Source organism: Stegodyphus dumicola, chromosome 9 (assembly GCF_044657685.1).
Source record: "Stegodyphus dumicola isolate Sdum_Otavi_A_Nest chromosome 9, ASM4465768v1".
NCBI lineage: Eukaryota > Metazoa > Arthropoda > Arachnida > Araneae > Eresidae > Stegodyphus > Stegodyphus dumicola.
The window spans coordinates 122,383,422-122,398,222 of NC_140776.1; the positions used below are offsets into that span (position 1 = coordinate 122,383,422).

Genomic DNA, 14,801 nt, shown 5'->3' on the forward strand with positions numbered 1-14,801 from the left:
CCATGGGTCAGAGTAAGACTGAATTACTTCATTGATGAAGATAAATTGTTCATGGTCCAGAGCAATTAGTTCTTTTTCTCTGACAAAATTTTGGCAGACCACAATAGCAACAATAAAAAACAGTGATGGTTGATTTGTAAATAATTAACCCCTTAATGCATTAATAAAAATTCAGTGTTCATTTTTCCACCAAATTTTTTATTTTTTTAAGTCAACCTCTTTAAACTTCTTTCCTTATTTAGATTCTAAGTAAGGTTCTAATAGAACTATGGCAGATATATCCTGTTGTAGTTATATCGGGGGGGGGATTTTGAAGACAGATGTGAAGAAATAATTTAATTTGGTTGTTTATTAAGAAGTTAAAGAGGCTATTTAGACATTTTAGAATGATTTTAATGGAGAAACTAAAGCTTTCAGAAAGAATTACTTTACAGAATCTTATAATTTTGGAATTTATCTGTTGTTAAATTAATTAAATTTTTATTTTCTTAAAAAATAGTACATTTAAAATGCTTTGAGTTTAAAGTTTGTATTTTTGATTTTCATGAAAAAAATGTTTTTATTTTGCTAAAAAAAGTACACTGTAAAAAAATCATGGACTTATTTAAAATCAAAATTAAGTATTGCATTTTCATGTAAAAAAGCTGTGAATAGATGAAGAAATAAAATTACATGCTGTTGAACTATTTTAGAAGAAAATCTACAAATTCATCAATGCTTTAAATATCTGAGTTCCATTAATAAACATAGTTATTAAGACTTAATCCTATAATGCAGCATAATGTTTTAGTTTTTGCTTATATATGTGGCCAAATCCAAAGGGTTTTGTAACACTTAGCCGAAAAGCAGTTAGCTGACAGAACAATAGCCAACATGGATATTTACTTGGCAAGGACACTTAGCAGCTATGGGATATTTAGCCAACAGCAGGTTTAACCGATAACAAATTAGGCCAATAGCATAGTTAGCTAACAATGCTTGCATGTACGGGAAGATGCGAAAATGTTTTACTAAAAATTTATTATTTATAAGATAAAAGGCTCTTTTTAGGGGTACACAGTGAGAAGGTTTATCAACAAGTACCACATTTTTTGTCTTTATTTAACACTAAACAGACTATAAATTTTTAATTTGGACAGAAAAGCAACCTTATTTTGGCGAAGATTTTGAAATTGGATTTAAGAGCAATCGGACATAGGAGCAAAGCTTTTATATGGACAGAATGAGTGGTGCAAAGCAAAAAGAAACTTAATCTGTGAAGAAAAATAATAATGAAATATGAAGAAGCTAATATATTAGAATTTCGAAAACATTGATAAAGTAATGTCTTTAACTAAAATAGAAAAATTTTTGTTAATGTTAAAGGGTTCAAAGAAATAGTTTACCAACTGAAGAAGCTCTAAGTATAATTTTTATAGATCAAAAATCTAAATTATGACATAAGTGTCTAAATTGTGATTAGCTACTAAACATTTATTTATTTCTCCTTCCAAATTTACAATTCATGTTCCCTGACAAGAAATTTCAATGTTCTTCCAGTTTGACAGGTATTTGTCAAACCACATTGACATAAAATTCAGCAAGAATTAGAATCAAAAATGGGATCTAGAACTGAATAATGAATTTTACTGATAAGTGAGAAAATGACTTCAAAATTGAACTTGCAGAGAATCTAGAAAATTTCACAGTTAATAGAAAGATTGAACTATATTATCCCACTGTTACATTTGACATTTTTAATGTCAAAATGTACTTGATGATGGCAAGAGGTATTTTTTAATTGCTTATTATGTATTGTTATTGTTTTGCTCTGTACTTTTTTCTTTTCTGTTATTCGTGATGCATTTTTAAGATATTAATATCTATTAAATCTATATTATATTAATTATTTTAATATGTATATTAAAATATTAATATATGTTAAAATGTGTTCTAGAATTTTCATATTATATGCTAAACATTGATACATAAGTGTGCATACAAGTTAAGAATTAAAATGCAATATCAAAATTGAACATTTTGAACAGATAAATCCAAAACTGTATAAATGCATAATTTTTTTTAATGAAGCTTGATTTTAAGATATGTATATCCTTTAATTGAGTGTGTTAAACTTCTAACAGTGATAGCAAAATAGAATTACTTATAAAAGTCTGTTTTAACTTCTTATTTAAAATCCTGTTTACACAAAGCCTTGGGAACACTGCATTACATCAGCTTATAGGCATGTTTCGATTTTGCAAACATGGTTGCCATGTACTTAAATGGCTTTCAGTTTCAGGTAGTGGAAATTACTAATTTTTCATATATTGATCATAATTCGTTGTCTAGAGCCAAAATTGTTTCCTGTAAATAAATTGCTGTCTGTTTGCTTCTTCGTGAAAATCATGTTACTCTGCCAACTAACTAATATCTCCTTTCTGCTATTGCATGTGTCATGCTCCCAAAATTTGCTTTTTAGAATACTTGCTATCTAAGAAAGTAATCACCTGAAATCAGTTTCCTTTGAGATAGAATTTTCTGCTTGATGAAGCTTTTCCAAAATGTTTTTCATGTTGTCATAAATGATCTTCAGCTATAAATAATCCTAACAATCTTGTCATAACATTTCATCTCTTTTAATTACAAACTTGTTTAGATTCTCCATGAAGTCAATTTTCAGGTTATTGGAACTACTCTGATATGCACCCTCAAGTCACCAACATTTTTGGCGAGAAACTCCACGCTGCCATATTACTATCTAAATCTTGAACTTTAAACCTAAAATGTCTCCAAAAATGTGCTTTTCGCACATGCAAAAACCGCGTTTTGAACACACAATTGAAGCTAAAAATCCGAAACAAAAAATTTAGATAGCAAAAACGTTAAGTTTCTAACCGAAAATATTTGACAAGAATCCATGTACACAGCAATAGGTTTTAACTTAAAAAAACATCTACGAATTGCAAAATATAGGCAGCAAAGGAATCCATGATCTACGCACACCTCACTTTAATAAATTAACATAACAACAATAAATTTCAAAGAATACCATGTACACAGCATCGTGTTTAAACTTTAAAAAAAATCTTTGAATTGCACAATTTAGGCAACGAACGAATCTATGAACTACTCACACCTCGCTTTAATAAATTAACATAACAATAAATTTTAAAGAATGCCATGTACACAGCGTTCTGTTTCAACTTTAAAAAACATCTACGAATTGCACAATCTAGACACTATGCACTAATCAACAAAATAAACTAAAATAACTGAAATAAATATCAAACAATTAAAAAAAAATAATGACAAAAATTCATACTAAAAAAACAATGAACATAACATTCTACAAAATAAGAACAAGAATAAAATAAAATGCACTTACCATGAAGTAATGCTTTTTCGAACAGCAGAAATACCAATTTCATACCGCCTTTAACATGCCGCCACGTAATCACTATCGTATTTATATGACAGCCAAACACACTATCCAAAAAATTCATACTATGGTTCACAAATAAATAAAATCGCAAATAATCACAAATCCCTACTCCTATCATGCACAGCCACTAAAAATTATCTCCCAGACCCTCTTTTGACTCCTCCAAACACCCACTGCCCCTCAACAGGATGGCCACAATGATATTTAATTTTGCCGAACTTCAATTCAACAACTTCCACCATTTTATCTTCCCCCCTATCTTCTCAGGCACAGACGTGAACCAACGAGCTCCAGCGAAAGATTTTTCAATGTCAACAGGGTTGCCATACAACACGCAATTGTGCCAAAAACCAGTGCAGAACACATATCGCCACATTTGGTGAAATTAGGGCGTGTATCAGAGTTGTACCAGGTTATTTTTACAACCATAAATAAATTTGTTATTCATTTCTTAAAAGATTCAATTTCTTTTGGTGGAAATTAATCTTAAAATGGTTTATTACACATCTCTTGTAATTTTAGCTAACGTGGTTTGACATATATCGGTAACCTGAATGAGTGTTAAAACTTCTTATTAGGGAACATGTGTACGAAAAGGAGAAATAAACAAAATTATGGTAGCCAATCACAACTGGACACCAAATCATAATTTTGACTTTTCGATGTACAAAAATTATCCGTAAAGCTTCTTCAGTTAGTTAATTTATTTGAACTCATTAAGATTAACAAAAAATTTTCTACTTTAGTTAATGGCATTAATTTTTCAACACTTTCAAAATCTTCTTCCTGTTAGTTTTTCAACACTTTCAAAATTATAATATATTAACTTTTTCACATTTCATTATTATTTTTCACTGCAGGTTACATTTGTTTTCGCTTTGCTCATTTTTTTCCATACAAAAGTTTCATTCCTATGTCTGATTGCTGTCTAAATTGATTTCAAAATCTTCGCCAAAGTAAAGTTTATTTTCTGTCCAATTTTAAAATTCATTACGTCCTTAGCATTAAATAAAGGCAAAAATGTGGTACTTATCTATAAACCTTTTCGTTGTGTACGCTGGAAATAGCCTTTGTCAGATAATTATGGACAAATTTTAGTAAAACATAGTCTCATATTTTTTTTTTATGTACATGTATATGTCTTCAGCTAAATATACTGCCAGTTTAAAGTACTGCCCGCTAAATATCTTGTTGGCTAAGTGTCCATGTCGTTAAATGGCCTGTCCGTTGAATATCCATGTCGGCTAAACGTTCAAATCAGTTAATGGTCCCTGTCAGCTAAGTGTCCATTGGCAAATATCCATGTTGGCTAACTGTCCGTGTTAGCTAAATGTACGGGTTCATGACTAGAATCCAAAATGTGCTGTTAAAATGCTGTATGAAAATTATTTAGTCAGATCATAATGGATGTATGTAATAATTATTGATGAAGTATTGATTTATGCGAGTTTTAGAAAAAGTTTATTTTACTAATGAACAAAAAGGCCTAGAAACTTGGTTTCAAGGTTTCAAAGAATTTCATTGTGGGGATTTATGATTATTTCTTCTTATGTGATGAAAAATATAGTTCAAAGATAAAGCTAAAACTTAAAAAGTATGTCTAATAAACAATATTTCAGTACATGAGTTTAAATCTGTTAACTTACCCATATAGACTTTTGTTTCACTTAATAAATTGTTTTGTATTTTACTGAAGGCTCACGCTTTTTTTTAATGAAATATTGCTGAGAATACTTTTGCTAAAAATCTTTCTGCATGCTGAGCTGTGGGAGTTATTTATTGTATTAAAAGAAAATATTGTGATTTAGGTCCATATACATGAGCACGGTGAAGAAACTTTAGAAGAAATGGGTTTTCGATGTGGTGAAAATGCAAGGAATCACATCATCATTGGCAACAGAAATTTTACACCCCCAAAAACACTTGATGTAAGTTCGTTCAAAAAGTATTTGTGTTATTTAAAAAAAATTAAGAAATCTCAATTTTTTATGTCAATTTGGCATTCTGTAATTCTTTTTTAGTCTTTTTTTTCTTTTGTCTAATATTAAGTATATTAATTAGTAAAATGATCTAGTGAGTGTTTAAAAAAATAATAAATTTGTATGTTGTTTTTTGGACTCAAGTTATAAATTCACTTCTGTTAACATTGTTTAAATCACTGCATTTGTGACAAAGATTTGCCATTGAGATTGTTTACTTTTTCTTTTTATCTCTTTGTGATCACACGTAAAATTTCTTTTAGAAGTTGCTAGTTTCTGTTTTTAAAATACTTAGCTGTGCAATTAATATGTGCCTGGTGTATGTGCTCTTAATGCTTTAATGGATGAAAAATGAGTTTCACGTTTGGAACTGTGAGAATGGAGACTTGCAAATGGCTCAAATATGGGGGTATTTTGTGTTAAGTCTGATTTATAGACAACTACAAAAAACTGATCTTGAGATGTTTAATAGGTTAGAGCTTAAGCACTGTATTAGTGCAAGCATAAATTTTTCCTTATTCTCATTGCTAAAAATCAGATTGGGAGAGAGACATGCAATGTAAAATTAAGCAAAAAAGCAGTCTTATTGAAATTAAGCAGCAAAATTAAAAGCAATATCAGTTAGGCAAAAAAACAAGCTCGGTTAAATATTTTAAATAAACTCGATTTTGAGGATGACGGGACATAGGTCCCCTTTTTTTCAGGAGCTCTGGTTTTTTCTATTTGTAATGTGAGCTGCTTGCATGAACAGCTGTCTAAAATAATAAGAAAAAGAAATATGTATTAATGATTCCAACATAATTTCATGAAAATATTTAACATTTCTAATTTCAGAATGAGTGATATAAATGCATTTCATTTAAACCAGTGACATTAAAAAGTAGAAAGAAATATTTTTAACTCTGTTTATTGCTTATGTTTTTCTGTGTTTTACAATTTTTAATGAAGATGTTTTAAGTTTTTATGTATTTTTGCTGTGCTACAAAGTGAAAACTGAATTAATTGAATGAGACATATATATCCAGTAAATTCAAGGAAATAAGTTTAAATTAAATGCAGCAAAAAAATATGTATAATTTAATAAGGCCATACAAGGAAGTCATGTATCCACATCAGATATTTTAAAATTGTGTTGCCTTAGCTCGCTTTCAAATTATTGAGTTATTTAATCAAAAATTCATGCAGAATATGAAATAAATAAAAAAAAAAAGAAATGAAGACTTCAGGCTTTGAGGTGCATATGTTTGAGTGGAGGATTAGGTGCCTTCAAAATTGGGCGGCTCTAGGTGCTTTTGTCCCCCCCCCACAAAGTGAGGAATACTTGTATGCAAATATGTATGCGAAAGAAGTCTTCATAATTTAATAGTAAAGATGTAAACAAGCCACTTTCCCTTAGAAAGTCCTCCATGAAAACTTCTTTTGTCTTGCATGCTTTCCTACAATTAAACTAAACCAAATCTTTAAATTTAAGCCTTCAAGCTGTGCAGTAAATACAAGTATTATAGCTGGTTATATTTATGAATGAACATTTTACAATAATATTGGCAAAAGAATTATTCTCAGGATTTCTCTTGCAAAAAAACTGTTTTGGAATATTATTAAAAGTAAACTGGATGTTCTAGAAATGGAAAATTTTTCTGTGTACATGTGTATAATTTTTTTATGTGATTTAAAAATTTTATCATATAATTAACATTTATGTTAAAAGATAGAATAGGTAATAAACTTTTCTTTTCCATTAATATAACCAGTGTCAAATTTAAAATATTTTCTGCTTTAGGTCACAGATGCTGATGGTCTTGCTGATGACACATCTATTCTTGATAACATGAAAGGAAAGTTAACTCTTGACAGTGGTGATAGACCCTGTACCTATGTGCCACCACCAGCTCCACCTCCATACACACCAGGAACTTCTGAATTCTCATACAATTATAGCTACAGCAATGCTCTTACACGCCAAGATACAGGTATGTAATAGTACAGTGCGAAGTGCAAGATCCGGAATTGTTGGAACTTAAGTGATTCCAGATTTTGGAAATTTCCCAATTTTAGATCATTAATTTAAATCTAGTAGGATGGCATGTAGACATGCAAACATTTGGGTTTTACATATTGTTTAGGCCAGATAAAAGAATGCTACCTCACATCTGGGCTGGTGTCCCTGCACCGGGAGGCAGAATATAGTGGCATCAAAAATTTGCAGAATTTAGGAGATGCACTGAGCAGTAGAATTTAGGAGCGACAAAATTTTAAGAATTTAGGCAGTACCTAGGGAGCAGAATTAAAGGATCATAGGGAAGCATGGGCCTGGTGGCAAAATACGTAGCATAGGCCCTGTCCTACAACAACCACTGAAGGGTTAAAAGTGTGGTTCTGACCAACATCAATATACAGTTTGTGCTTTAAGGTGTGACTTCTCAGCCAGCAAGCATTTGAAAGTGACATGCAGGAATCTGTTAGTGTGTAGAAAATCCCTTTTGTAGCATACTTGTTTCTGTTTGTTGAGTATGATGTTCTTCACTCCAAGTTATTATAATCTTGGAATGGAAGAGGGATTTAAAAAAAAAATATATATTTATTTAATTTTTGGCTGGAGATCTGGAGGTTTGGTTATTGGATTGTTCTAATTATTGGACATCTGTATTTTGGATTGTAATAATTATATTTCCATTGTTGTTGTTGTGTGTATGATGAAGCATATTCAAATAGTGTCATGGGCAAAGATTACAGTCCTGGCAATCTGCAAAATTTTATCATTGTAGAGGTTTGATCTTCATAGAGGTTTGATCTCGTAAACAAGACCCCCGATTTTTAACAAATCAGCAAGTATGGCCAGACAATCAGAAATGTGTGTAGTTGTCAGTTCTGTGTGTGTACTCTCTCTGCCAGTTTTTAATCCTCTGTGATAGCCAGTTCTGAGCCTGACTACAGTGCTAGTTATAAATTGATCTCTATTTATGTTATACAGCTGGTGCTTTATTGGAATTGAATATTTCTTCAGTCTTTATTTGGCCAGAACATTTACATCCAAGAAAATGACATTTACGTTATTATTATTATAGTGATTTTGAGCCTCTTTTGTCAGTTTATCTGCATTTTCATTATTGTGATGTTGACATGTGCTAGCAACCATTGAAAAACGCAGTTCTTATCCAACTTTTGAACCTCATTTAAGCTCAAGTGATCCCGTTGGTAATCGGGGGGGGGGGATTTCGTTAGTGATCATGCCTTTGAGTCACAGAAGATGAGTCCTTTTGCTTGAATGGAAATGGGAAGAGTTCTATGCATATCAAGTGCCTCTGCTATTGCCAGAAGCTCACAAGTGAAGTTAGAGACTATGGCTCTAGTGCCAGTTTTGTTTTGATAAGTAGTATCACCTGGGGTAGTCAGATGTACTCCAGAGCTTCAAGTGATTGTCTTATCAGATGAACCGTCTGTATAAGCATGTACAAAATCCTCTTTTGGATATTGTTGCATTAATGATGTAGCTTGCTTCTTTTTATTGCATGGGCCTAGTAGGTTGGGTACTATTTTGGAGTTCATAGGAAGCCTGGAAGGAAGTATTAGCTCTTGGAAGGAATTCTGTGATCATCAAGGTCGAGAACTGCTCTGTTATCTTTGTTAAATTGCATAGGAAATGACTTTTTCGGTCTAATGCTGCTGTATGGTTTCCAAAGGTTTTCCTAGCGAGATGTGTTCTGGTACACAGCTTCTTGCCTTATTTGTAAAACTGTCTACTTTTTCCAAGGCTTTAGAGACCATATTGCTAAATTACTTTAAAATTATTAGTGGAAGACACTGCATCATTAATGATTTTTGTGGCCTTTGCGTTGGCACTTTCGAATTTCTTCAAGACAGTCTTGGAAGCATGAGTCCAAATAGGAGTTGGAAGAAACATCTAAGTGTCTGGGGAGAAAAGCTGCTCAATTTGTTCCCCAAAGAATTTTAATGATTCTTAGTGTTTTCAAAGCTTTTTTAGCAGAGGTTTTGACATGCCTAGTGAATCTTAATTAAGAAATAGCAGTTGTCATTTTTAGTAGTCGTTTTTTGGAAACCATTGATGATGGATTGACCAAGATGGAATAATTGGTTGTCAGTGAAATGTTGTTTTCTGTAGGCTGTCTGATTTAAATTTATATTGTTTTTTATGAGGACCTCCCTGATTCTGGATTGAATAATTTGTTCCATCATTTTGCAAAGGTTGTTGGTGAGGGTGATGGGCACATAGATCTTGCATTCTGTAGCTGATTAGTTTGGTTTGAGTAAAGATACAATGATAGAAATTTTCCATACATAAAGCAGCTTACCAGATTTCCATAATGTGTTAAAGATGATTAACAAGCATTGTCTCACTTTTTACCGACATGTTTAAACTATTTCTCCAAAAATAGGATAATTTCATCTTTCTTTAGTTCCTTTATTAGTGTTAATAGTAATATCTAATTCTTCTAAAGTGATGTCCTTTAGAAATAAGTCCTCATGCCTGTACCCTATTGTCTCTAGGAGCAATTTGTTAAGAGTGTTTTATTTTTTATCTTTTTTCTGATAGTCAATTTTATCATTAGAAGATTGCACTGCAAGTTCATTGGCCACTTCATTAGTATGTACTGTTTCTGCTGTAGCATTTTCCCTTGGATCTAGGGGTCTTATAAAATTCGGCCCATTTTTGTTTATTGGCAACAATTTTTTTCTTTTTGATGCCCCTGTGATAGCAGTCTTCTGTTTTCTTATGTGCTTTTTGCTATAAGTTGATCATTTAACAAGTTTGCCTTAAATTAAGGACTCTATGTTTTGGTCCTTCCTGTAAGGAATCTAGTTTTGTTTTCTTTTTCTTCTTGGAATGAATTTCTTAGCTGCAGTGTTGAAGTTATGTGTTCATCTCTTCAGCTGTTTCTCAAGTGTGTCTGCTGCAAAATCATTACTGTGGTAGAGGCTGTTGATATATTGGGTGAAGCCTACCCGGTCTGTTTTTTAAAATCAGGATCTTTTTTCTTGGGCAGGGATTTCAAAATGTAGATTAAGCTTCGTAATGATTGGTCAATCATCGTTCATTGCATTGTCAATGATCTTTCCATGCACAGGTATTGAATATGTGATAATTTACCATGGTGAGATCAAGAGACGGCTGTGTACCTGTTATTTTTTAAAGATAAGTGTTTCCTCTTTTTAGGGTAGCCACATTTAGGTCTATCAAAAGCTCTTTATCTGCTTTCCCTTCTCATCTAGAAAATGTGAGAATCTCACATTGGACTTGTAGTATTAAAATTGCCCAGGATAACAATGAAGTTAAATTGGAAATGGGGTATGTCATGGAGGATTTCTGTATCGATACTTGAATTGTCTGGGTGATAGATGTTAATCAGGATAAAGGTATGTCTTGCAAGGAGGATTCTCATGGTCTGAATTTCTGTGCTTTCCTCATGATCAGTTTTGATTTCTCTGTATTTGATAATGCTGTTTGTAATAAGGAAATCAAGTCCTCCTCCCATTCTGTCAGTCCTATCTTTTCGTAGGATACTATTGTTCTTAAGGTTGAAGGTTTTTTTTTTTTATTTTTAGCTTAGTTTTCTGAAGGCAAGCAATATGAATGTCATTAATCTCTAGGAGGACGAGAAGTTCATCCTACTTTCTTTGTGTTTTGTTCATATTTAGTTGTAGACGACTTAGTGTCTTAGTTTTACACTGCATACCATGCTTTTGGATGTGAAAAAGAGGTTTGTTGTCCCATATGCGGTAGCACTATTCTTAGGTACTGAATCTGGACTCATCATAGAAAGAAGTGTCATTGCCCAAAAGATTGGATTTCTGCCTGCTGGTATGCAGAAGGGATATCATTTCCCTTCTACCACCCAAAGGAAAACCAATGGAGACATTCCCTTATCTGCCACTTGACACATTCTCTAGGGATTACAGGCTCCCATGATAGATTTGTCATTACTTCTTCAATATTGTATTATGTGTTAAATTAGCATGTTTGAAAATGCTACTGTATTTGTCATAAGTAATAAGAATTGCCGGTATTTAATATACTTTTCATTGACCTTTTTTGATAAACAAGAACTGTCTTCAGACAATGCAATGTAGCACCAGTAATGGATAAGTGTTATATTGTAACACATATGTAAGGTCTTCGCATATGAAACTCTGATTAATTCTTAACAACATAGTTTTGTTTTTGTGAGGAAGAATGTAAATTAACGGCTGTTTTCTTCTTTTTATGGCATTTTATGAAAATGATTAAAATTTGGAACCTGCCTTCTATGTAACAAACAATGGAGCATTTTCAACCTGGATCCTGCTATCGTACTCATGACATCAGAAAACTGTAGGATTTGGCAAAATAATGGTATAAAAACTATATGGAGAATGATCTGTGGTTATCTAATTAAAGACTCATCTATTGTTTGAAAATCCCACTTCAGTGGGGTCCATACAATTCTTAAGTCTATAGGTTTCTGCAAAACTTTTTGTCCTTAAAACAGGGTTTGAATGATCCTTAAAAGTACTTATGGTTTTTTGGAAATGATTTTTAGAAGTCCTTAATTTCAGCTAAAACTAGCAGTCCTTAATTTTACTTATCCGACACTTTTTTTTTTTTTTTTTTTTTTTTTACACGACTGCCATTTTGAGTGTGAATTACCATTTTTGGGGAATATTTTTAGAAATAATAAAAATTTTGTTTGAAGCTTTGCGAAATTTTGTCGTTTTTTTACAAAAGTATGACACTTACACTGATAAATATCATCATCATAATAATAAATTAAACTGATGTCTAAGAAACAACATTAAAATAAAACATTTTTATTTTCTCCTGTCATATTTTAAAGTGATATTACTGTGTATTTTGGTGACTTCGAAATATTTTGATTCTGAAGAATAAATAAGATAATAAATGCTATAGCACAGTTTCTGAAATGAGAAAAAATAAAAGTACTACTATAATTATTTAAAAATTAATTTCATTTGTCTTTAAAAAAATTTTTTTTTTCATATTAAAGGTTTTTTTCTCCTGTAATTGTTTTAGAATATTGAAATGTGTATCAGTCTTCTCTTGAAAATTCACTTTACCCTTCTTTTTTCTGATTTTTTTTTTAATCTTCTGGCTTTTTGCTTATAGGTAGGGATAAATTTTCTTTTGGATTTTTTAGACTTAGCATCTGGGAAGATCTAAAGGCAAGATTTATAGATTATTATTTTGAAGAAAATGTGATTAAATGGAAATGCATCTTCTTGGTTATTAATATTTAATAGATATTTTTTATATGAAATTTGTGATGAATTACTTATCTTTCTCATGGAAGATCCACGAAAGAAAGTGAAAAAATAATTATTTGAATTTTCTCCTTTTGATCTTAGAAATCTTTAATATTTTTATCTTCCCCTTATTTTTTAATATGTTTATTTTTCTACTAGACACAAGCATCACAGCAATCAAAGAAATCAAATAAATTGAAAACCAACAGTTAATTAAAAGATTTATCTTATATGTCTCAGAGGTAAGCACCATACCTACCTCAGTGCCTGCCCTAAATTCTAAAAATTTTGTCCAAAATTGTTGCTCGGTGCTTCCCTAAATTCTAAAAATTCTGCCATGCAGTCTAAGGTACCGGTCTTGACCTTATATCATTTCATTTTTATTTTCAGTACTCATATTATTTAAAGAAATAAGATTAACAGTTTCTTCTTTACATTCTAAGTACAAGCAACAGTTTCTTCTTTACATTCTAAGTACAGGCAGTTCTTTAGAGTAACAAAAAATCTTTAATTAAATCTGAAAATTTTAAAATTGAGAGGCAATTCATTGAAAAAGAAATTGGTTATACAAAGAAAGAGAAAATTATTCTTCACAAGTACATTGTTGAAATGTTAACAAATTAGGAAAAGTGGAGACTAGTAGGAACATTGATGTATTAAAATAAGTGAACTTGGAAAAGATGCTAAAGAGCAGAAAATTGATGTAAATTAGTTAAAATGACTGGAAAATTTTCAAGTTAAAAAGATGCATAAACATTTGGTTGTTTGTTGTTGCTACAAAACATATTTTTTTGGTAGCCTTTAATGTATAGTTATACTAATGCCATTTTAAAATCATTATTGTAAATTTTAAGTGCTAAAACTGTTCTTAGTGTTTATTTAATAGATATTTATAGAAATTAGAAAAACTAATATTTAATAGGGTAAATAATTATTCATTATAGGTTGTCCATGTCAACAGCAGAAAATGTAGCTGCTATATTAGTAGTAAGCATTAGGTAAAACTAGCGGACATATTCAATTATTTAAAGAAAAGTTCTAAGTCAGAAAACCTAGTAGCTTCATGGGAAAGAAGTAAGAAAAAGGCAAAGCATGTGCATGCAAGGGGGCTGTCTCTTGCAGTAGAGTAGTAAGAGAGCAGTATAAAACTATTGATAATGATGAGAAAAGCTCATTATGATGCTCTTGAGTGAATTTGGAAATTTAATAGCAAGTGTAAATTTAACCAATTATTAATCAGCATCATGAGCTTTTATTTTATAGTTTCTCTCTAAATATATTTGAAATTGTGTCAGTATTGGATATTAAAAAGGGAAATCATATGCGAGTTTGTCAATTAGTTCATGACGAACTCGCATTCAGTTCAATTAGTTCATCTAACTACATAATTTAATTATTTGTAACTAGCTGCTCACCCTTAAAGTTATCTGTCCGTGTTATCTCCTTTTCTTAACCCTTTATTGTGTATGGAAAGTATACACCACCAAAAATGTAAAAATTTATTCCTTTCAGTCAATGAGACTTCAAATAATACATATGAACTAAATTGCTTTCTGCAAGTCCATATTTGGGTAGGGTTTGCTGAAGTGAAATTGTTGCTAGAAAATTCTGGCAATAGTGGGGTCATTCTCAATTGGAAATGATGTGTATAATCTTGATTGCTTGCCTTCCTGACACTGAATTTCTAAAAGTTACTAGCTGTTACTCTAAAAAATATGTGTTATTGTATGTACTAGTGATGTGGGATAGAAATGTCTTCAAGGCTGCACTGGGTATATGCATTATCATTATAAGCTGCTTGAAAGATTACTGAAGAGAGTTCATGTTTGGTCAAATATTGCTTATAGATTGATATTTCATAGTAAATAAAGAGAATGGTGCTGTAAACAATATACTATGATGTGGCTTGGTGACCATTAGACATTGGCACCAGGATACAGATCCAGATATTGAAAGCACAGGAAAAACTGCACTGTTGTTCCTACAGTGGTTTTCTATATCACAGACCTTGGTTTGATTCTTCAAATCATTTACCACTTTCGTTGGGGGTGCAATTATAACCTGTCATTGAGTGCATCATAAAATAGCAACTGAAAAAGGAGGCAGCTCTGGTTTCTCCTATAATATTATCTTTAACTTAA

The 14,801-nt window shown here is 31.4% G+C and overlaps 1 protein-coding gene across 2 annotated transcripts in view; it reads left to right on the plus strand.

Moving 5' to 3' along the window:
- Nucleotides 1-14,801, plus strand: part of LOC118185187 (ubiquitin carboxyl-terminal hydrolase 47-like) — a 145,444-nt gene that overhangs the window by 18,814 nt on the left and 111,829 nt on the right. For both annotated transcript variants that reach the window (XM_035355008.2, XM_085824036.1), the window contains exons 4-5: nucleotides 5,233-5,352; nucleotides 7,184-7,373. In XM_035355008.2, the coding sequence (XP_035210899.2) occupies nucleotides 5,233-5,352; nucleotides 7,184-7,373 (310 nt within the window). The remainder of the gene's footprint in view (nucleotides 1-5,232; nucleotides 5,353-7,183; nucleotides 7,374-14,801) is intronic.